The sequence below is a fragment of the Salvia hispanica genome, chromosome 6 (genome assembly GCF_023119035.1).
Source record: "Salvia hispanica cultivar TCC Black 2014 chromosome 6, UniMelb_Shisp_WGS_1.0, whole genome shotgun sequence".
NCBI lineage: Eukaryota > Viridiplantae > Streptophyta > Magnoliopsida > Lamiales > Lamiaceae > Salvia > Salvia hispanica.
In genome coordinates this window covers 36,356,845-36,379,458 of record NC_062970.1, presented here as the reverse complement: position 1 = coordinate 36,379,458, position 22,614 = coordinate 36,356,845, and the positions used below count along the sequence as shown (strand labels likewise).

Here is a 22,614-nt window from a genome sequence, read left to right as displayed (position 1 = left end):
GACGATTTTAAAAATGGCTGAAAAAGCCTTATAAGAGATTCAATTTAAATAAGGACTTTTGAGACTGTTTTATTTATAAGATACGAGTACATATTATTATATGTTTAAGTACAATTGAGTAGAGCATGTGGAGAGTAGATTAGGCAGCGGGGGATGCCGTGATCTCAAGGACGGTAAGGATGTCTCCGACTTTGACAGTCTTCCCATTTCCTGGCTTGGTAGCAAGGGAGTCAGTGCACACCATATTCTGTCCGAAATAGACGTTGCCTTTGTCCTTGTTGTTTGGTCGGAGGGCTTTGTGGCTCGGAGAGTGTCGGTGGGCTCGGAGGAGGCGGCCTTCCCAGTTTCCTGATTGATAGTAGGTATCTTGCAGCGGGAGCATAGCTTCACACCCTTAAATGTTGCATTCTTAATCTTCATCTCCCTCCATCCATCTTCACTAAAGGCCTCGCACCCATCCACTACGATACTGCATCATTTCATTTACTATTATTTTCTTTTTCTACTCCACAATTTTCATATCTTATCTCATACATACTTGGGTCTGAAGCGGTTCACAGCTACAGATTCCTTGAGACGAGCGTTCAATGCATCCATTGATCCCTAATTTTCATATTTGTTGTATGATGATTGGTGTGTATTTATAGACTTAATTTGACTATATATATTAAAGAGTTACCTGAGACAGCAAGAGGAAAGGATACATATCAGCAAACATAACACTGTATCCAGGGGCGTAATCGGCCTCCACCTTCCTCACTCCTGATACTAATCAAGCAATCAATTCAAAGTTAATACTACTATTAGTTAATAGATACTCCTATAATTGAAGGTATTAACCATGGTTAAAACGAACTAGGCGGGCGGGGCTGCCTAGATAATTAGAGAACCATTGTGCAGCAGCAGCTCCTTCATCAAAAGCAGACCCATTCCATTCCCACACTGAGATTCCACCCACCACATTTTCACCACTGCTGTTTGATTTCACCAATGGAACTTTCAAGACTTGCGTGCCAGAGGCCTTTATCTCTACATATATATGCATCATATGAATCAGTGTCCACTCATTGGTTAAATAATTGAGGAAAAATAGTACCTAAAAAAGAGTGGCTATTTGGTTGGTAATTGAGAGAGAATGCTTCGTGTGGGACTTGGGTTTGGTTCCACTCTTTGCGTATAAGCCCTGCCTTTGGAGTTCACCACCACCCATTGCCGATCCCACCGGAATCCGGTGGAGCAGATCGGAGCCTCCGCAACGGATATTCCACCGCATGATTTTATTGGGTACACATATATTGACTTCACTTCAACTCCCATCTCTCAACTCTACCTCCCTAATGGCCAACTCTTACCCTCCCCATATTTATACACTCACATATTCATCATATAGTATTTATGGAATATACTATTCATTAGTACACTCTAATTAACATAAACATCAAATTAGTATTATTGTTTTGTTGCGACATGCCGCATGAGAAATTGTGATATAGTATATACAAATGGGTTGGATATATATCTCATTACATCGAAATATTCTTCATTTTATTCTTCCCTATCTCTACTTTCTCCTCTATCTATATCTCCGATCCACATTATGCATCCACGAATTTGGGTATGAATTCTTTAATTATTGAGATAAGGGAGACACGTAACACTATTCAGTCTACAGATATTCATATTGATTCCTTTCAACTTTTTTCATATTTCAATTCCTTATCATCATGCACCTCTTTTCATATTCTTCATTTTATTTTCTAATACATTCCTATCTTATCTCTTTGGAAAATATCTATCCTTGTCGAAGTACTACGTATACGCATGACCATATGGATCGACGCATAAAAAACACTATTTCCATATGCTTTTGTAGTCAAAGTAATAAAAATACTAGTATATAGTATTACAAAATGCGTGTCACACAAAAAATCGTAACAATACATTATAAAATTAAGGTTAATCTAAGAACTGTGTTCATGTAAGAAACTTGTGATATTTTCTTTTAGAGGGAACTTCTTTTTTGGTCCACGAACTTTGCCAAAGTATCATTTTAGGTCCGTGAACTTTGAAAATATCATTTGAGGTCCATCAACTATGAGATAATATCATTTGAAGTACTCTTTTACTATTTCCAAGTTTTTCTGGACGAAAATACCCTCAATACCTTAAAGGGTATATATTTTTAATAAACTTATCATATACTCATATTTTTTATAAATATCTTTACAATATATTTTTGACGATTTTTCTAAATATAATTTTATCATATTGTGACATGCAAGTTAAATTGCTTCTTCAATTATTTATATTAAAGAATTTTAAAATTGAATATAGAACTTCTTTAATAATAAAAAAATTGAATAAGGATTATTTCTTGCATGTCATAAAATTAAGTGATAATATTGAAGGTCAAATTATATTTAAAAAATTCATCAAAAATATATAGTAAAGATATTTATAAAAAATATGAGTATATCAAAAGTTTATTAAAAATATATACCCTTAAATTTATTGAGGGTATTTTCGTCCAAAAAAACTTGAAAATAGTAAAAAAGTACTTCAAATGATATTACTCCATAGTTGATGGACCTCAAATAATATTTTCAAAATTCACGGATCTAAAATGATACTTTGGCAAAGTTCGTGGACCAAAAATGATGTTCCCTCTTTCTTTTAATATTTATTTTAACAACTTTTACCCATCTTTCACCGCCATTTTTCTTCACCCAATCTCTGATGTTCTCTGATGCAATTCTATAATTAGCCCAATTAATATCTTAAGCCCTCAATGCTATCGGCCCAAGTAAATCCTACTGCTCCAGCCCAGTTTTCTTTCGCCATTCTCAAAAGGTAAATAATAGTCAAAATAAATTGATATTAAAATCCGTTGCCAAAGTAGTAGTGTTGGTATGCACGTCCGTGTTTAGCAAAACCAAAATGTATCAAGCCAAAGTTTGATGTCACCTACTCAATTATTCAATACCAATACCGGGTTTATGCTTCTCACGTTCATATAATAATTGTATATAAATATGAGCAACACCAAAATGAAACTCAAGTTATTATTCATACAAACAACTAATGGAGTCCATCAGCTTCTACGCATTGATGCTACTGTTGGTGGTGGCAACAGCAGTGGCGGTCGACGGCAGCGGGTACGAGTACGACGAGGATCTAAGTTTATCGTTCTACCGTAAGAGCTGCCCCGACCTCGAAAAGATAGTCCACCACAAGCTCAAAATCTGGTTCAAAAACGACTCCACTCTCGCCCCTGCTCTCATCAACCTCCACTACCGGGATTGCGCTGTCAGAGTACGTATTTCATAAAATTAGTCCACTTTCTATTTCACCAAACATTACATTATCCTACTAATATCATGGGTCCCACTACTAGCTAACATACTTTTGTTATTTTTGTCTATATTATCTCTCATGCTTTACTAATTACGTTGTATTCTTGTAACATTGAAGGGATGCGATGCTTCGATTCTCCTAGACCACAAGGGAAGCGAAAGAAGAGCCAAGGCCAGCGCTTCCCTACGGGGCTTCCAAGTCATCGACGACATCAAATCCGAAGTCGAGAAAAAATGCCCTAAAACAGTCTCCTGCGCCGACATTCTGGCATCCGCAGCCAGGGACGCCACAGGGGCCGTAGGCGGCCCCTTCTGGTCGGTCCCCTACGGCCGTAAGGACGGGCGCATCTCTGTGGCGAAGGAAGCCCAGTCCCTCCCCAGTGGCCGCGAGAGGATAACCGACCTGATCGAGCTCTTCCAGTCAAAGGGGCTGAACGTGCTCGACCTGGTGGTCCTCTCGGGGGCCCACACCATCGGGAGAAGCAGCTGCGGCAGCCTCCAGCACAGGCTCTTCAACTACAAGGGCACCCGCAAACCCGACCCCACCATCGACCCGAGGTACCTGAATTTCTTGCGGCGGAAGTGCCGGTGGGCGTCGGAGACCGTGGAGATGGACGGCGTGACGCCTAAGAAGTTTGACGTGCAGTACTACAAGAATTTGCAGAAGAAGATGGGGTTGCTATCTACCGACCAAATGTTGTACTCCGATTCACGAACGGCTTCGATCGTCTCTGCCTTGGCTTCGCAGCCGGAGGTTTTCCAGCAACAGTTCGCGGCATCGATGCTTAAGCTTGGGAAGATCGTCGATTACTCTGCCGACGAAGATGATACCGAGATTCGCCTCAAATGCAGCCGCGTCAATGCCTAGATTATGAAATTCATTTTTGTATGTTTTGCGTTTCACTGCATTCAATTGCATGTTATCTCATTCGAATCCTTTCAACATTATAACCTTTCAATTTAATATATATACCTATTTTTTACTTCCTCCTTCACTTTTAATTTCACTATAAGCACGGATGGATGAATATGGTAGATTGAATTGATTAATAGTAGTACTATTATTTTATATGATGGGTGTGAGAGAGATGAGACAAGTTGTGCACACAACGTGCCACACACGGTATTTCAATATCAAATTGCAACCCCACATACCATTGTTTTACCGATGAAACGATCTACTTCAATGAATGAAAACTTGTCGATGTTATAATTGCAAAAAAAACAAAATACTTCTCCCTAATCCATGATTATATATTCCATATTTGATCGACACGGGTCTTAAGAAATTGTTTGACTGTATATAGAAAAGTGAGTAGAAAAGTTAGTGCAACGTGTGATCTATTTTTATATATTAATTTTATATTAAAATGTGAGTAGAATGAGTTAGTGGAATGTAGGGTCCATTTACCAATATAGTTTAAGTGAAATGAGATATTTATTAGAGGACGGACAAAAAAACAAAAAACGAGATATTTAATGGCGGACGGAGGGAGTAACTTTTTAATGGTTTCATTTTAGAATTCATGTAAAATTTATAAATTTAATAAAATTTGCATTATTATCCTCTCAAGATTTATGAATAATTAATCACATCCGACTGTGACGGCCCAATATTTCAAGTAAACGGCCCACTAATGAATTGCTTATCCAAACAAATCGAGTCGTTCACCACAGTCCACAGCCGAGAAAGCTTGGATGGGAGCTTACAGAGCTTCCATGGCGTCTTCATTTTCATTGGTCCACTCCGCTACCTTATTGAAGAACTCTATTTTCCTCCGCCGCAGCAGAGTCCTAGCCTTTTCTCTCCACCTATCGCCTTTCTCCACCTCCTCCGCCACTCTTTCTTCGGATGTACTTCACGCGCATAAGAAGTCCAGACAACCCGTTGCCGCCACGCTTCTCGAACTCGGCGGGGTCAAAGTTGCCAGGGATGGTAAACTTCACACCTTACATTTTACTTTTCACACGCAATCTCAGCTTCAATTTTTGAAATAGTGAGGATGATATTTATTATTTCTAGCTGTGTATTCAGATTGTTCTAAGGAATCCTAATGCAAACAAGCGATTCCCTTATGTTATTATTTTAATTTTGATAATTAAACTTATAAATGTGCAGAAATTGTGAAGGATGATCCGACGAACAATGTTCCTGATTCCATTTTCTCAAAGCTTGGATTGCAGCTGCATAGGAGGAATAATCATCCACTCGGCATACTCAAGAATGCAATTTTCGATTATTTTGACACCACCTACCCCAACAAATTTACCAAGTTCGACGATTTATGTCCAATAGTCTCTGTGAAAGCGGTAGGGTTTTTTCTTGATTGACTGATTGCTAGTTTATATCTGAGTTTTGACTACCGTGTCTTTACACATCCAGTCTAATTCTTCTGTTGAATTTCATCATGTCGTTTGGAGCATGTATACTCTCTTCTTGCTTTCAATGTTGGATGACAATTGATGCTAATCCCGTACTTTACATATGAACCACTATAAGAAAGGTCGAGCATGATGCTCTTAGCAAGTTGCCTTTGGCTGGCAAGGAATTTGTTTTGAGGTGCTTTCTATAATATAGTTCCATGTGCTTGCCCACAAGATCAACTAAGCCTAAATGTTGATGCTCAGTTATGCAAAAAAGTTAGCCTACAAAATATTAATGTTTCACGAGTGGATTACAAATTAGGGACCTAAATCTTCATGCAACTTGTAATTGTTAGAATAATATGATGAGTAGTCACATACAGCATCAAAATGATCAGCATATCCGTAGTCAAACTTTGGAAACTGATTTGATGGGAAGCTGGATCAAAGTTGCCAGATTGGACAATTAACATGTTCCTTTAAATACTGAACGATTCACCTAATTGGTATTTAGACACAAGATCCTAATCTTTCCGTTTGCTAGCTGGTCTTACCTCCAGGGCTTATTCTTGCGACCTAATGAGAAGATGTTAAATTAATTTCCTACATCAAGACAATAGCTTGGGGGGTCTCTTAGATATTGGCAGTAATTCACCATCTTGAATCCTGCAGATTATCGTATTCTTATCTTACCTACAGGGCTTAATCTACAACCTAGTGAGAAGACGTTAAATTTTTCCTACATCAAGACAATAGCTTGGGTTTCTCTTAGATATTGGCAGATAATTCACCATCTTGAATCCAAAAGATTATTGCATTCTTGTCTTCAGCCTTTCTCAAAAAAGTCGTGTGATGCAATTAGACTTTTGCCTGCACCAATCCTGGTTGATGCATTTAAAAGATGTATTTGTGTGCTTGCAGAACTTTGATGATGTGTTGGTGCCTGCTGATCATGTAAGCAGGAGTTACAATGACACATATTATATAGACTCTCAAACTGTCTTGAGGTGCCATACAAGTGCACATCAAGCTGAGTTACTGAGGGAAGGACACACTCATTTCCTTGTCATGGGAGATGTTTACCGCAGAGATTCAATAGACGCTACCCACTACCCTGTATTCCATCAGGTTTGCAATTGTGGATAATTTGTGACTCTGGAAATCTGGTATAGTAGTGAAGGCACTTTTTATGCTTAACATTCAGATGGAAGGTGTACGGGTATTCAATCCAGCTGACTGGGAGGGATCTGGGAAAGATGGCACACAATTTGCAGCTGAGGATCTTAAGAAATGTCTTGAGGGTTTGGCACAACATTTATTTGGTACGGTTGGACTGAAATAAGTCCCCCATCTTTATTTCTCAACAAAAGATATCATGAGCCTTATTAGTCTGTTCATTCACAATATCTGGAATTGGGGGAGTCTTGTGTAAGACTGTTTGGGTCAAGATTTCGCACGACCTACCCGTACTCGGATCCTAACACAACCAAACACCAATAAAATGGAAAATATGGCACTAAATACTGTGTTTGATCTGGATAGTAATACCATATTGTGAATCATTAGGCTGGCATGACGGTCTCACACAAGTTTTAGTGTTTAAAATCAAATGCATCCACTGCGTGATTCTTGCACGCATAGAAAAGGAAATGTATGTGAAGGATCTTGTTGTCAGGTGCATGTGTGACAACATTGAACTGAATGGACAGATGCATTAACTGCCTTTTGCTGCGAGAGATGCAGAGTTACATGCAAAGTGTTGTTGGTGATACTCCTTCATATCTTAGAAAATTATGTTTCGTATAATCATATCACAGTTCTTAACTGATTAATAAATTTTTGGTGCACCAGCTAACTTAATTTCCTCAAAGTTGAAACTTATTTAAAAGCGATGATGGCTTGCTGAGTCAATATCCCAGCCATTGATTTTGAAGATCTTTTCAGGCGGTGTGGAAATGCGTTGGATTGACACATATTTTCCCTTCACCAATCCCTCATTTGAACTGGAAATATACTTTCAGGTATTCTTTTATCTGTATTATAAATATTATAAAAACAATATAACCCTGGATACATCTTGTTTTTCTTCATCTGTTTAGTAGAGTTTTAAAGTCTTTTGCAGGTTGTTACTGATAAGACACATAATTTCTACTTGTCCATAAAATATAAAATAGAAGCTTTGACCTATGTACTGCCTTGTTTGCTTTTAGGTAGTTATAGCAATGAACCAGTTCTTCATTTGTTTTCTTTATAATGAATTTCTACTGATTTTGTTTTAAGTGTTCAGGAACAATGGCTGGAAGTGTTGGGTTGTGGAGTGATGGAGCAAGACATACTGCGAAGAAACGGAAGGACTGACAATGTTGCTTGGGCTTTTGGGCTTGGACTGGAGCGCTTAGCTATGGTTTTATTTGACATTCCAGATATCCGTCTTTTCTGGACTACTGATGAGCGATTTACTTCACAAGTATATAATCTTTTGAATACTTTTCGCTTAGTTTTCATCAATTCTTCAATATTTAAAATCAGTTTCTTATTTTGTAGTTCTCCAAGGGCCAACTTGGTGTTAAGTTTAAGCCATTTTCAAAGGTATGCCTTTGTCATTACTGAGAATTATCATCAATTTACATTCACTTAGCTTATTACATTGATTAAAAAGGTTATAGACAACTCTTTTAAACCAATTTTGCAGTTTCCTCCATGTTATAAGGATATGAGTTTCTGGATCAGTGATTCATTTACTGAAAACAACCTGTGTGAAGTTGTTAGAGGTATTGCTGGAGATCTTGTTGAGGAGGTATGTTCAGTTTTATTTTGAAAAGACCACTTAACTGTAATAATGACTGCTCATGTTTGAGGTTGTCAACACTTCGGGGTTCAACTTGTTGTAATCATGATTCCTAATGCACTTTCAACCCGTTTCCGCAAATGCTCTTACCTTTTTTAGAAAATATGACGCTTGGGGAGAATTATATTTATAAAGCTTCTTCCTAAGCATGCATTCTAATCAAACAATCCTACACATGAAGGCACTAAGGGGAAATGCTGTTTGAACTCCATGTTTCCTTTGACAAGCCTACCAATATTAGTGAGGCGATACTGAGTGTGTAGTTTTTGGCAGGTGAAATTGATCGACAACTTCACCAACAAGAAAGGAATGACGAGCCATTGCTACAGGATTGCTTATAGGTCAATGGAACGGTCACTTACTGATGAGGAGATCAACGATTTACAGGTAACATTTTGTAATACAATCGTTCAAAATCTTATACTACCATATCATCAGCTACTGAAAATTGTAAATTGTGTGAAAATTGTGATGCAGTGGAAAGTGCGGGAGCAAGTGGAGACCAAGTTGAAAGTTGTTCTTAGATGAGCATTTTGTTTTGTTTAAGATACTTGTATATGCATCTTTTATAGCTTGGGCTGACAGAACCAGCTATACAAGGTAATAAATTTCATGCAACTTTTCTGTTGACCAGCATTTTTGCTACACACATTTTTGTTATGACTTTGGTGATTGAAGTTTGTTGTTTTGGGGTTTTAGCAATTTAGCCTCTCCCTCAACAGCATAACCATCTTGCATATGATGTACAAGAATGATTTTCGTGCATTTCAGAAACACAAAATTAAACATGTTCAACACAATTTTGGTAAGATGCGAGTCATGGTTACAAATTTTATTCTCGTGTCAGCATGTCTACCAACTCGACTAAATACAACAAAACCGAACTCATCTCAAACACCGAACAAGCTTGCTTGTTACACCCTTGTTGGACAAAAAAACGACAGAAAAGTAGGTAATTTGGCTAGCGGTATGGGGGAGCTCCGAGCAGCTCTTCCATAGATGCCAACTGATGTTGCAGGAAGCTGTAAATGGCTTCAGTCGTCATGGATGCAACACGAACCACGACTCCCATCCCCTGTCACGCCATCACCAAACAGAAACTCATTTTTATCACATAGTCGCTTTATATGTCATATACAAAAGCTAGAGCGAAGATGCACCTTAGGACCAAACCTACTGCAAGAGGCAACAAAAGTTGGCTTCATGTCTGGTTTAGAGGAACTACTCGAAGGAAAGTGGAACTGCTGAGACATTATCTTCTTGACATCTTCCTCAGTTTGCTTCTGAATTTGCTGCAACTTAGGCCTAATAAAATGTACATTAGTAAGTATACTATAACTTGTGAGAGACAAATAATAGATGATGGTGATTTCTCCTTTACCCCAAAAGCACAATCATGGCTATTGCTTGGTAATCTTTCATGCGATCACTAATAGCTCCATGAGTTGGTTGCTCTAACAATGTCTGGCATCAGAATCCCGATCAATAAACAATACTCCCTATTCAATTTCCATCAAAGGAAAGAGTATGAAGAGATACCGTGTCAAGAAATACAGGTTCACCGTCTTGTAGAAGAATGCGATTAGTGCTTTTGTAGTAAGAAAATGCCCATTTTTCGCCTCTTTCATGGCGGCCACTAGTTATCCAGTCTACCAAGAGCAAGCTCGAATCAGTCGCAAGTGTGAAGTTCTGTGTCTGAGAATATCTTGCAGTGGAGAAGCAAGTTACTGGATCGGGTATCACCACCAACAGAGCATCTCGCCCAATGCTCGCCTACTGCAAAAAAAAAAAAAAAAAAAAAAACAATAATAATAACAAGAGCAATTATGAATTTGACATGAAGAAGCAAGTGAGTGTGAATTTGAGTAATCTTATTACCTCCAGCAGCTGTTGAGAACATTTGGAGGCAATAGACTTGTAAACCTGCATAACATAATTTCTACTTTTGAATGTGATCTGAGAAATCAGAGACGAGGAATTGAGTGAGAAGATCGCACCTTTGTAGAAGATTGAGTTGTCAAAACTGCAATACAGGAATCCGCCACCGTAAAATCAAAAGCAATCGAATCGCCCTACATTCAAATCGTATTAACTGGATTTGGATTCAATTCAATTCAATTCAATTCAGAGAGAGAGAGAGTGTGTGTACAGAAACGATGCCGCCGCCGTAGGTGATGGTGTAAATCCAGACTACATCGGTTTGGGAGGAGCCCACCTGTTGACAAGATAACGATTTTTTAAAATGGAGATGTGATTTTTGATTGAAACGAAATTGAAAAAAAAAAAAAAGCGACCTTATTGGGGACGATGAATTTCATGGGGTACTTGGAGAAGCAGCGAGTTAGAGTGGACTTCCCTTGTACCTTCTCCACAATCAACTTTCCTCTCTCCATCCTCTCTCTCTCCTCAGCACATACCCTTGTGTGAGGGTTTTATACAGGAAACAATATTTTATTAGTACTCCTATTCAGATGAAATGAGAAGAGAACATATTTTTTTTTGTAATCTGCAATCGTATCGAACAAATAGTGAAGTCTGCTAGAGCTAGATTAATGATGAATATTGGAATATAACACTATAACGCCACTACACTACCTTTCTTTTCTATCTTACAAGAAAACTCTACATTAAATACCACCAATATTCTCTAAATTACACTAGAATCAGAATCTGCACTGCAAAAATGATCAGTATCTAGACAAGGGACCCATAATCTTCGCTTCATCGCAGCCATCAGGATGATCTGATAATGTCTCTTCTGAAGATACGTACTCCTTCCCATCGTCCGCTAGCAACTGCAATTGCGAACGGGCTTTGCTTGAATCTCCACTTCCTGCAGGCTCTTCCAAACCAGGCGAACCCTCTTTTGCTTTCTCTTCCACATTTTCAACTGGATGATCTGATTCTTCTTCCCTAGCAACAGTATCTACCTCGGGTTCCATGCGTTCGGTTTGTTTTTTCTGAGGCTCACAGGTAGCAACCAATTCAAGAGCTTCAGGAGAAGGTGACAGTCCTGCAATGCAAGTCTTAGGAGAAACTGGTGCAGATGAAGATGGCTGACTTGTTTCTATACTGAGCCCAGGCATGCACGCATCGACCTCAATCATGGGGAAACCAGAACCTGAAGTCCCTTGAGCTGTGGAGGTCGAGGCAACATCTTCTCTAGGTCCATGTGACTTCTTCTTTTTCTTCTTCTTTAATCTGAGCAAAGGATCCTTAGGCTTAGGTGGGGGAGGTCCAGGAACAAGAAACGGAGGAATCTGGGATGAGCCTTCACCATATAAAACGCGAACTGATTGTGCTATAGCGGATAAAGTAGGAGGCAACTCAGGCTCTGGTGATTTAGCGGGAGCATTCACTGCTTCTTGAAGCCAATGAGGCAGTTTTCTTTTCAGAGATGCAAATCCAGCAGCCTCTTCCTTTCCTTTAGACTTGGAAAGGTTTTGAATGTTGTTATGATCAAGAACTGGATTAGAACACGCCGGGTCAGTGCTTCCTGCGTTATTAAGGCCAGGCACTATGCCCAAACCAGCTGCATCCCTTTGCTTCAGCCTTTGCTGCATTGCAATAGAATCCAAGCAATTAGTGCCTAGTGAGTTTAGAAGAAACGGCGACTCCATAGGAGCACCAGTGGACCCAAACGGTCTTTCAATGTTTCCTGCGAAAAATTCATAGGGCAACAGCCAATTCACACGCGGTCCATCCGATGGTTCTACATGTGGTGCAGCGGATGGTGGACCAGTAAGGCCCAATCTCATGTCCGTTAAGTGTGAATGAAACTTCATTGGCCCATTGAATTTTGTACCGTGCAATGTTCGTGCTACCATTCCATCTGAGCAAGCTCCGTGCATTGCCCGTGCCATCATCGCATCAGAAATCCCAGAAAGAGGAGGATTGGAAGACCTAGAAGGTACAGGCAGTTTCGGTGCAGGAAGTCCTGGCCCATCCAGGATCTTCAGTTGCTCTTCTTCCCACCTTGCTGCCAAATCCTCAGCGGTTTTATACTTTGAAAACCTCAACCTTGGATCCTGTATCATAGATTCCCAATTGCCCCTTCCATGCCTACGAACGCCTATCCAAAGATAATCAAGCTCATCCTCGGACCAGATATCTGACTTCGATTTCTTTTTAAGCAGGCTGTTTGATCCAGCTCCAGTTCTCAGAATAAGGTTTTCTAGAACCTTCCTATGGGTTTCAGGAAAAGACGGGAATGGAGGTTTCATCTGGCTTGGGCCTAATGCTGGAGGCATGTCCTGTTCTTGTTGGTTATACTTCGATGGATCTGGTGGGAATTTGAGATTGGGCAAAAAGGGCAGCATTGGAAGATTATTATGGGCAGCTTCAGATGATTCAGCAACTCTTGATCCCAATGATAAGCTTGGAAACATATCAGGAGCTGCACTCAGCAAGTTTGCACCCGGAATTGAATATCTAGGCAGCAACTTCTCATCAAAAGGCAGTTTGGGCAGTAGCATCTTTTCTTGAAATTCAGAGAATGTACCACCAGCAGTCCCTGAGTTCTCCATAGTTCCCTTACCTTTACGGATATTCAGAGAATGCTGCAGAAAAGACAAAACTCGGATGAAATTTCAATATATAAGTCTAAACATGAGTCACAAGGCAGACGTATAGATAGTTACTTACTGGAGTAAATGATGGATATTTTGGGACATCACTCTTGCTTGGGGCTTGAGAAGTTCCAGGTAAAAGATCAGGCAACATATACTGAGCTACCTCATTACTTTTGCCACTGATTTCATTTGACGGGCCAGAGGCAGAACAGGAAGCAGGTAAGGGAAAATCTAGTCCAACCCCTTGCTTGGCTTGTCGGTAAGGTCTTGGGACTTTCCTGTGCAGCATCTCCATATTTTTTGGAGCATTAGGCGCACATAGTCCTACCACTGGCAGCAAATTGTTGCGCATAGCCTCTATAGAGCTAGTGCCCTGCCACTGATCATAATTCCAGGGCAGTTCTGGAAGACGCCGTCCGGTAGACATTGCAGGAAGATCCATAGGGAAATTAAAGTTTGGCTTTGGCATCCTTCCCAATCTTAAGGCTGAGTCGGTCATGCTGTTGCGTCCTACCGGTTGATCGTGATTATTGTCTTCCACATTAACTGTAGGTTTTTCTTCAGCACTTCGAGATTCAACAGCCGTTTGATTGTCTTCATGAACATTAGGAATTAAGACTAGACCGTCGGGTCTCTGAACTGGAGTTAAAGATTCAGTCACATCATCCCTTCTGGCTAATCTTTCCTTTTGTCTCGCACGAAGTTTGGCACTGGTGAAACAATGAATGTATCAGATTTATACAATTCTCCACTGACCTTGAGCAAAATAAGGACTCTGTTTTTAATCAGGATAATTCAGAAAAGAATTTTGTATTTGACTTCACAACGGCCATTTAGTCCTACAAATAGCAATTGGAGCTTGTGCAATTCCTGTGCATTGCATGTGTAGACAAACAAGCACGACATCTGTTATGTTGTCATGAGAGGTTTCAATTGAATGATCAAAATCATTAGATGTTTAGATCTATTTATGATGCTTTCTTACTGTGCATAATAGTCCTGCAATAAAATGCCAGCAGTTTGACTCCTGAGGATAAATTTTTACTGTGACACACCAATAATTCAGTGGTCAAATATATACTTTTTTATATCATTCCTTGAAGAAACACAGTAGGAAACAAAGACAACTTATTTGCATAAACTAAGAAGCCCTAGAATTACATGTGATGAAAGAATTAAACACGAGCGCTAGGATAAACAGTGATAAGAAACAAAGATTGACTTCTTAAAATGAAACTTACAATTTTTCTTTTAGAGCCCGTCCTGCTGGAGTGTACTCACGTTCAGGCTCTGGTTCACGCTCTGGTTCCTCTTCAGCTCCACTCTATCATGCCATAGAATGACATTTACTAGACTATTCCAAATGTAACAAATTTAACACTCACTAAAAACTACCAAATATATTTCAAGCTACCAAGCTGTAGTATATTATAGTATGCATGCCCATTCACTGAACATAAAGCTAAGTTCAACTAGCAGAGAGAGTGAGAGAGGTAATAGTAATACTTCATGCGGTGCTTCAGTAGTATGAGCTACGTATGCCTCCCTGTAAGAAACAGCTTTTCTTAGGCGTTTCCCACGACCAAGAGCTGCTTCCTCCTCATTCTGATATTTCTCCCATCTAAAAAAACAGAAAGCAATTATCTAGCAATTATCTGCAGGGGGCTAAGAGGTATCTGCAGTGCTTAAGTTGTGAAAGATTAATAAGTGGGAGGTTAATTTGCAGGATGGGCGAATGCTTAAACATTTTGAGGTAAGCATTTTTCTTTTGTTATTTGTCATGGCTGCATACCTTCTTCAGGTTAATTCTGAAATGATTTCAAGAATTCAAGTCCAATTTATTACTCCCTCCGTCCCACAATAAGAGTCACATTATGCCATTCGGTGCATCCCACAATAAGAGTCACATTTCACTTTTACCATAAATGGTAAGTAGGTCCACATTCCACTAGCTCACTCCACTCAGATTCTATTATAAAACCAATATAAAAAAGTGGACCTTATATTCCACTAACTATTCCAACCCACTATTCTTTACATTTCTTAAAACCCATGCCCACACCAAATGTGACTCCTATTGTGGGACGGAGGGAGTATTTTATATCATGAAGATTTTCATAAATAAGGTTCCACTAACTTAACTTTAAGGTCCTTCCCACATAAATCTTTCTCATTAATAAACTGATTGACAAAGTATTAGATGTGGCACAGACAGGGACGGAGCCAGGAATTTATACTGGGAGGGGCAAAAATATACATAGGCAAAATTCAAGTATTTTAGATGGGGCAATTAGTGAAATTAAACTATATAAATTTTATATTATATAAATTATATATATGTGAGGAAAATGGAGGAGGGGCATTTGCCCCTTCTTGATACATGCTGGATCCGTCCCTGGGCAAAGAGAAGTAGCAGATGGTGGATACCATATGGCTACATAATGACTAATGAAACATACTATAAGATTGAATTCCTTACCTAACTCGCAGAAGCTTGTCCCATTCATTTTCCTCATTAATGATGACCAAATTGTCAACTTTCTTTTCAAACCTATGTTCACTTGCATCATTGATTGCCGAAGGGTCTGCTACTGTTCCAGCTTGTTCTTCTACAGGCTCATCATTCCATTCTATTGACTGAATAAAAGAAATAGAAAGTGTGAGGAAAAAGACAGCTAGTGCAGAATGCAGATAGAAGTGACAAAGGAAGGAACTCTGTAAAAGGGTTTATGAAACAGGGAGCTGGTTTACACCTTCACTGAACCAAGCATGTCATTCTCTAATCCGGATTCGGCATTTTCTGGTGAACCAGACTGAAGGTTTGAACGGTCCAGCAGTTTCAGAATGGCATTTTCATCCCATACAACCTTACTACTGCCATCAGCACATTTGTCTTTGTATACATCCCCAAGGCCACCAGTTCTCCTCCTACTACTTGGTTCTACCTCTGCAGGTGCTTCATCTTTATTGTTGTTCGTTTCACCATCTTTTCCAGCCATGGAAGGTGAATCACCAAAAAGTTCTTCTGTGCCCCACTTTAGGATGTCTTCCACCTCCTTCTGAGATCCAGATTTGTTGACGAAGAGTTGGTCAAGCATCAGCTTTTTCTTTGCAAGCTGCAAGATACGCTCTTCAACACTTGCACGCACAACAAGCCTGTAAACAAGAAGTCTTTTGGACTGTCCTATTCTATGTGCTCGATTCATAGCCTGGATATCTGCATGTGGATTGAAGTCCGAATCATATATAACTACAGTATCAGCAGTTGCCAAGTTGATGCCAAGGCCACAAGACCGTGTTGATAACAGGAACACAAATCGAGTTCTGTCTTGGTTAAAACGTGCAATTGCAGCTTGTCGTTCAGTCACAGAAACAGAGCCATCAACCCTCTCATATGTCCTAGGTCCAAATTCTATAGTCAAATAGTCCTCAAGGATATCAAGCAATTTCGTCATCTGTGAAAAGATAAGAACTCTGTGGCCTTCTTTGTGTAATAGTTTAAGCATAGAATGCAGCAGAGTCAGCTTAGCAGATGCTTTTATTCTCATTTCATGAAGAAATTCCACTGATCCGGATTCAGGTTCAGTGCCTGGCATGAGATAAGGATGATTGCACACCTTCCTTAACTGCATAACGATATTCAGCATTGATTGCTGAGGAGCGCCTTTCCCTATGTTACGTAATATCTGGTAATTCTTAGTAAGCATAGCACGATAATATTCTGCCTGAATAGATGACAACTCAACAGGGACCACTCGTTCTATCTTGGGGGGAATATTCTGCATAGCATCCTTTTTCAGTCTCCGAAGCATATGTGGAGCTACGAGTTTCTTCAATTCCTCCACCTTCTCTGCAGTTGTTAGATCATTGAATTTCTCCTCAAATAAAGCAAGTGAAGGAAATGCATCCTGCTGCAAAAAGTTCAACAGATTGTACATCTCCCCAATGTTGTTCTGAAGCGGAGTACCAGTCAACAGTACTCGATGCTGGAAGGAAAACGTATTCAACAAACCAAACAGCTTACTGCTAGAATTTTTTAGTCGGTGACCCTCATCAACCACAAGAACTTCCCAAGGAACTCCACGTAGGTACGAGGAATCACATAGAACCATTTCATAAGTAGTCAAAAGAACATTGAATTTGAACGAAGAAGACTTCTCATTTGATCCAGCAGGATTGCAAGCATGCCATTCATATTGACGTATAATGGCTCTTGCCTTTGTGTTACCATGATATTCCACAACATTGAGCTCAGGCGCCCAGAGAGCAAATTCTGACATCCAGTTGGGCATTGTAGACAGAGGTACCAAGACCAGACAAGGAAGTGTAGCGTTAAACTCAAAATACAGCGATGATAAGAAGGCACAGGCCGACACGGTCTTCCCAAGCCCCATTTCATCAGCAAGTATCACATTTCTTGATTTATGCCAACTTTTGCGCAGCCAATTCAATGCTTCCAACTGATGTGGGAATAAAGAACCTCCAACCAACTCTTTAGGCTGTTCTGTGAGATTAATGACCTCATTTATTTGTAGATCACCCCTCCTTTGCTTAGAGTCAAGCTTTGTAGCATCATTCTCCAACGTTTTTCTTTCAAACCTGAAGAACAAATCAATCAAGTGACTTGACTTTGCAATGATGGGGTCATCCAGTCTTTCCCAAGTGCATTCATCATAAGGAAGACATGTCCACTTTACATATGCTTCAGTTGCACCATCTGCCGAGGACCTTGTAGCAATTAGTCTTTGGGGTTTCTTCCATTGTTCCTTGCATAAGTTCATTGTGGCTGTTCCATACTTTGCCTTGTAATTCTCCAGTTTCCGCTTAGCTAGAACTTTCAGTTCAGATTCAGGAATCCAAGTGTCGTGGACATGAGATTTGCCAACCCACTTGACCAGAAACTCATACGAGACGGTTAAACAAGACTCTACAAGTTTCCTTTTCTGAACACAGTTCTTCCTCATGCTCTTTTCAACCTCTTTTTTGCCACCATTATCATCAGAGGCATCATCAGTCTGACAATCCTTTAAAATCCTAGGATTTTGACTGTCACTATCTTCATCATTACTTGGACAAGTGTCTAACACCATATCAGTCTTCTCATCTTCTAGGACCTTCTTGGAAGTTTCTGCTGTATCGGTGCATGAGATATTGCCATCTTGACATTTGTTTTCTGGTACCAAGGAATCAGAACCTTCAATTTCTCCACTTATGGAATCCATGACACTTTTTTCTTTATATTCTTTGGTTGCTGACCTTTTGTATACTTGTAGCTTATCTTTATTCATACTATTTTCTGTCTTCCTCCCTTCATCAGAACAATTTGCAGCATCCTGAAGATCCTCGGCTAAGTCTCCTCCCTCCAAAGGCCTTTGGAAGCTAAAATTTTCTTCCGATTTATTCACATCTTCTGCAACCAAAGAATCTGTTGAAGGAGATTCACCAGCATTGACCACCACATTACAACCGGGATCAATGTTATCACCACGAACTCGACAACCAATTACACGATCAACCTGGTATCATAAAATAATAAGAAAACTTGGAGATAAAATGGCAGTCAGGCATCTATGAAATATCAAATTCGTTTGCTACAAGACTAATTGAATGATGTACAGGACATTCGAACCTGATGTAGTGCAGTACCAATCTCTTGTTCAACATTCACTTTTACAGCAACTTGTGCTTCGAGTGAATTATGTGCTGCATCTTCAGTAACGTCCTGCATCAAAAGAATCATATAATATATTAATCATTAGTGATGAAACACCCTAACTGCATGCAGCATATATAACACTTGTGGGTAAATCAAAAGAAACCATTTACATCCAGGACAACAAGATGCATCATAATATTTAGAGACACATTGAGTGTAGCAACAACACCAAGCTGACAGGCAAGGTAAAATGCAGAGGAGAAAGGGATTTTGTGAACAAGCCCTAATATGCAATGAACATATGTAATAAAGTGCACATCATATCTCCGCTGTAAAATGCTTGATATAATACATTTTTTGTGGAAAGAATCAGCTCAAAGTGCAAGTCTGCCACCTGAGTTTGCTTACTGCTAATCATCGGACTCCCACGCCACATTGAACTGTCATTGTTTTACCAAGCTCTTAAAGGTAAACAAAAACAATCACGTTAGGTATAACCTCAGTTTTCTCAAATCAGATTTTTTTCCTTTTTAACAACTGGTTCATGTATCTTCATTATAGTATATTTTCAAGCATCTGGCATTATTTTGAGGAGTTAAAATAATGAGAAAAAAAATTGTAAATATACACTACTATCCCTGCATTTAAAAGGTGGTTTTCTAGTTTGAATATATACACTCGTGATTAGAGTATTGAACAGAGAACTCAATGTTTCGTGTTGTTCATTTATTCTTCACGCCCTGTTCGACAACAAGGCTTTCAAGTAACATTCATATGGTTTTATACTCATTCTAAATGTACAAGTTTCAGCATGAAATATGATGAAGAATAAAGGATGTCATATCTAGATTTTTAGTGAGAGGAAATCATGATTAAAGAAAGAAAAAGACCTCATCCTTTGGAAGAACACCAGCCGTAGATGCTTTAATATTCTTCTTAGTTGCGGAAGTATCTTCACCAGCTATCTTAAATTTTCCCTTTGATTTTGAAGTGCCTGAACGTCGAACACTGACTTTGATTAGTCCTTTTTTAGAAGGTTCAGAACCAGATTTGCCCTTAATCATCTTAAGCCTCTTTTCATTATTGTTGGAACACGATTTTTGTTTTCTTTTTCTTGCTGCTGGGCTAGAAGCTTCCAGTGAAAGAACAGGTTCCCTTCCGGGTGAAAACTTTTCAGGAGATGCCTTGGGATTTACGTCAGTAAAATCTGCATTAGCTTTTGATTTCTTTTTCCTTGACAATGATCCTGTAATGGGAGCCTTCCTGTTCTGTGCTTGTACAAGTGCATGAGAATCTTGCTCTTTTTCATTAACATCATGAGATAAACTAGCATCCACAGAGACATCTTGAACTGGATTTAACTGAACTAAATGATTGGAGGAAGCATCCAACTTCTTAGTTGTTCGGCTCTGGCGAGATGCAGGAGATTTTCCTTTATCTGAATTCCTTTTCTTCCGAAGAATGGGAGCATCAAATGTCTTGGCTACCTTGTCAGTTGAAGATGATTCAGCCTCAGTCTTTGATCTACGAATAATTAATTTTGTCCGTGCGCGTTTCGAAACAGGATCCATATTATTCATGCTCTCTGCACAAGAATGTTGCTGAAGGCAGGTTGGACATTCCCATCTACCAGTTGGAATGCGCTACAGAATTCAAAGTAATAAATGAAGCAAATAAAGAAGTAAAGGATTAAAAATCTTTGGAAATGAGTCATTCAATAACATACCTTCAAAGCGGGATCCAAACATTCAAGATGATATGTACGGGGACAGCTATCACAACATAGCAACTTTCCACCAAGCTCACAGACCACACACTCGTAATAATACTGTACAATAAAAACAAAGATGCATCTGACATCTAGCTCAAAAGTCTTTACACAACTGTACTATCCAAATTGTGGTAATATCTTAATGATTTGCACGCAATTGGCAATAAATCTCGGAAACCCTAATGCAAAAAAGGGAAGAGTACAAGTTTCATGGATTGAATTTCTGAGCTTAAGATACGTATTTATGCTCCGCACCATCCCATTTATATTTAATAATAATATGATGTAACTTCGTCTAAATGGCATACACTATGTCCTAGATTGCTCAGTAAGTTATTTGATAAAGTATAATATTGAAATGGGTTGAGTTTAATGTTGGCCTCTTACCCTTTATTTTTTTAATTGCCATACCAATTACTAGGCAAGTTCTATTTGAAATATGAACCTCTAGCGCCTTCTGCTCCTACATTTAACCATTTTTAATAAATATAAATAAAATTCCTATCCATCTAACTAACAGATAAATTTAGTAGAAAAAATATCCAAAGGCAATAATAAACCACATGGAGTAAAATATCTTGCAAGCACAGTTGTGCCAAGAAAAGATTTGTGCATCTATTAGAGTACTTTCTCAGTTCCTTAACTTCAAATCAGGTTCACGGGTTTGCTTATGGAAACAATACGTATAAACAGAATAAGAAGGAAATGAAAATTCAACTAACCCCGTCGTTGCCTTTTCTCTTCCCTGAATTTTGCTCTAGATTATCGTCCTCTTCCTGGTCATTATTTAATCTAGTAGTGGATGAAAATTTTACAGGTCTGAAGATTTTCCCTCTGTCACAAGACTTATCTGTACCGGATGGTAGCTTCCTACGTTTGCGCTTCAACACCCAGTCTCTATTAAGCAAGGTACTATTCTCTGAACCATTTTCTTTCATTGCCAGTACATTTATACTCTGCAGCGGAATAACATAATTATTGGAGAGTATACACTATACATGGAACTAAAAAGCATGAAACTTACACGCAACAATCGAAACTTATCAACATCATTTCCAAAAAAATCCTACAAAAAGACTTTAAATGGTTCAATCTTGAAGAAAATAAACAATATATGAGGTAATCTATGACCGAAATCTGCATATATTCAATAATGCATTTGATTTATGGGAGATTAAAACAGCCTTATCATCCCACACTAATGAAAACTAACCTAAATGCAGAAACCAAATCCCCCATTACCTAATAGGAATCACCTATAACTAAAATTGATCTTAACTAGAAATCAATCAAAGCGTAAAGCCTTACATGCAACAGCTAATATTGCAGGAAATTATACAACAGTGTAAAAGAATCAATATTGAGCTGGTATTGCAAAGACTCGACTCGAAAAAACAGTACCAAGAAAGAAAGAAATAAGCATTCACCAAACCTCAGGCGTGGATCAAAAACTCCCAAAAACTAACGAAAACCAAATCTTTCCTACCTCTTGAGGAATAGGAAGTGATGGGAATTGCGGGAACGGTGGAGTGGAGCACAAAAAGGGGGTTAGGGTATATGACTAGGAGAGAACGAGAATAAGGGGGAGAGAGAAAGAGGGGCAGACAATTGGAAATAAAAATAGAGAGAGAGAGAAAGGGAAATGTAGAGAGAGAAGGACTAGAAAACAAATACGGAATCGCCGGGGTAATAGGACTTTGGGGGTTACACACAAACTGGCACCTGTGGGAACCGAGCCCCCTTCCCCTCCTCCACTCGCGCCTCGACACGTAGCTCTCTCCTCTTCCCAATTCTCTCCTCTCACTCTCGCACTTCCTCATTTTTCTCCTCACTACAATTCTTCAATCTTCTAGCGCGCCTTCTCTCTCTCTCTCTCTCTCGAATCAAAGCAACGACAATGTGTCGTTGCAATTATAGCCACCATCAAGTGCAGTCCTTGATCATAATTACTGCTCCAGAATATACATGCTTCTGGATTTAACGGCTCCAACTTTGCTTAGATTTAATTGCCCAAAAAAGAAATCTTGTTTGCATTTTATGGAAGAATCCTC

The 22,614-nt window shown here is 39.2% G+C and overlaps 5 protein-coding genes across 7 annotated transcripts; 2 read left to right on the top strand and 3 right to left on the bottom strand.

Moving 5' to 3' along the window:
• Positions 1–43: 43 nt before the first annotated feature.
• LOC125195232 (mitochondrial amidoxime-reducing component 1-like) lies at positions 44–1,317 on the bottom strand. The gene is given in 6 exon segments (XM_048093413.1): positions 44–300; positions 303–469; positions 539–603; positions 680–768; positions 841–1,029; positions 1,188–1,317. Coding segments are annotated over 6 exon segments (801 nt in total). The 3' UTR covers positions 44–139.
• Positions 1,318–3,077: 1,760 nt separating this feature from the next.
• On the top strand, positions 3,078–4,340 carry LOC125196775 (peroxidase 7). Its single transcript, XM_048095394.1, has 2 exons — positions 3,078–3,312; positions 3,472–4,340. Exons 1-2 carry the CDS (start codon positions 3,082–3,084, stop codon positions 4,219–4,221), a joined length of 981 nt encoding a protein of 326 aa, XP_047951351.1. The 5' UTR covers positions 3,078–3,081; the 3' UTR covers positions 4,222–4,340.
• A 668-nt stretch (positions 4,341–5,008) lies between these two features.
• LOC125194145 (phenylalanine--tRNA ligase, chloroplastic/mitochondrial) lies at positions 5,009–9,195 on the top strand. Its single transcript, XM_048092199.1, has 10 exons — positions 5,009–5,289; positions 5,473–5,663; positions 6,639–6,845; positions 6,922–7,039; positions 7,662–7,738; positions 8,005–8,184; positions 8,262–8,306; positions 8,410–8,514; positions 8,839–8,952; positions 9,043–9,195. Exons 1-10 carry the CDS (start codon positions 5,052–5,054, stop codon positions 9,091–9,093), a joined length of 1,326 nt encoding a protein of 441 aa, XP_047948156.1. The 5' UTR covers positions 5,009–5,051; the 3' UTR covers positions 9,094–9,195.
• A 114-nt stretch (positions 9,196–9,309) lies between these two features.
• LOC125194146 (urease accessory protein D) lies at positions 9,310–11,251 on the bottom strand. Its single transcript, XM_048092200.1, has 8 exons — positions 10,860–11,251; positions 10,715–10,780; positions 10,563–10,637; positions 10,444–10,488; positions 10,105–10,338; positions 9,947–10,029; positions 9,726–9,870; positions 9,310–9,640 (listed from the first exon to the last, which is right to left on the bottom strand). The coding sequence occupies exons 1-8, from the start codon at positions 10,956–10,958 to the stop codon at positions 9,527–9,529; spliced, it is 861 nt and encodes a 286-aa protein (XP_047948157.1). The 5' UTR covers positions 10,959–11,251; the 3' UTR covers positions 9,310–9,526.
• LOC125194143 (protein CHROMATIN REMODELING 4-like) lies at positions 11,085–22,522 on the bottom strand. Of its 3 annotated transcripts, none has more exons than XM_048092196.1 (11): positions 22,050–22,522; positions 21,286–21,519; positions 20,519–20,620; positions 19,683–20,435; positions 18,766–18,858; positions 15,890–18,652; positions 15,616–15,773; positions 14,643–14,757; positions 14,378–14,460; positions 13,210–13,846; positions 11,085–13,124 (listed from the first exon to the last, which is right to left on the bottom strand). In XM_048092196.1, exons 2-11 carry the CDS (start codon positions 21,499–21,501, stop codon positions 11,253–11,255), a joined length of 6,792 nt encoding a protein of 2,263 aa, XP_047948153.1. In that variant the 5' UTR covers positions 21,502–21,519; positions 22,050–22,522; the 3' UTR covers positions 11,085–11,252. The 3 variants fall into 3 exon arrangements, with proteins under 3 accessions (XP_047948153.1, XP_047948154.1, XP_047948155.1); XM_048092197.1 differs by lacking the exon at positions 22,050–22,522 and adding an exon at positions 21,588–21,605; XM_048092198.1 differs by lacking the exon at positions 21,286–21,519 and having other exon boundaries at positions 22,050–22,521.
• Between the last annotated feature and the right edge of the window lie 92 nt (positions 22,523–22,614).

Bases quoted from the DNA above. Each gene is read 5' to 3' on its own strand.
- LOC125196775 (XM_048095394.1), top strand. From the start codon at position 3,082: ATGGAGTCCATCAGCTTCTACGCATTGATGCTACTGTTGGTGGTGGCA. The intron at 3,313-3,471 runs GTACGTATTTCA...GTAACATTGAAG, and splicing joins ACCGGGATTGCGCTGTCAGA to GGATGCGATGCTTCGATTCT.
- LOC125194145 (XM_048092199.1), top strand. From the start codon at position 5,052: ATGGGAGCTTACAGAGCTTCCATGGCGTCTTCATTTTCATTGGTCCAC. The intron at 8,185-8,261 runs GTATATAATCTT...CTTATTTTGTAG, and splicing joins ATGAGCGATTTACTTCACAA to TTCTCCAAGGGCCAACTTGG. The intron at 8,515-8,838 runs GTATGTTCAGTT...AGTTTTTGGCAG, and splicing joins CTGGAGATCTTGTTGAGGAG to GTGAAATTGATCGACAACTT.
- LOC125194146 (XM_048092200.1), bottom strand. From the start codon at position 10,958: ATGGAGAGAGGAAAGTTGATTGTGGAGAAGGTACAAGGGAAGTCCACT. The intron at 10,638-10,714 runs GTACACACACTC...ATTTGAATGTAG, and splicing joins ACGGCGGCGGCATCGTTTCT to GGCGATTCGATTGCTTTTGA. The intron at 10,339-10,443 runs GTAATAAGATTA...TTTTTGCAGTAG, and splicing joins GTTCTCAACAGCTGCTGGAG to GCGAGCATTGGGCGAGATGC.
- LOC125194143 (XM_048092196.1), bottom strand. From the start codon at position 21,501: ATGAAAGAAAATGGTTCAGAGAATAGTACCTTGCTTAATAGAGACTGG. The intron at 20,436-20,518 runs GTATGTTATTGA...TGAATTCTGTAG, and splicing joins GTTTGGATCCCGCTTTGAAG to CGCATTCCAACTGGTAGATG. The intron at 13,847-14,377 runs GTAAGTTTCATT...TTGTTTCACCAG, and splicing joins CGGGCTCTAAAAGAAAAATT to TGCCAAACTTCGTGCGAGAC.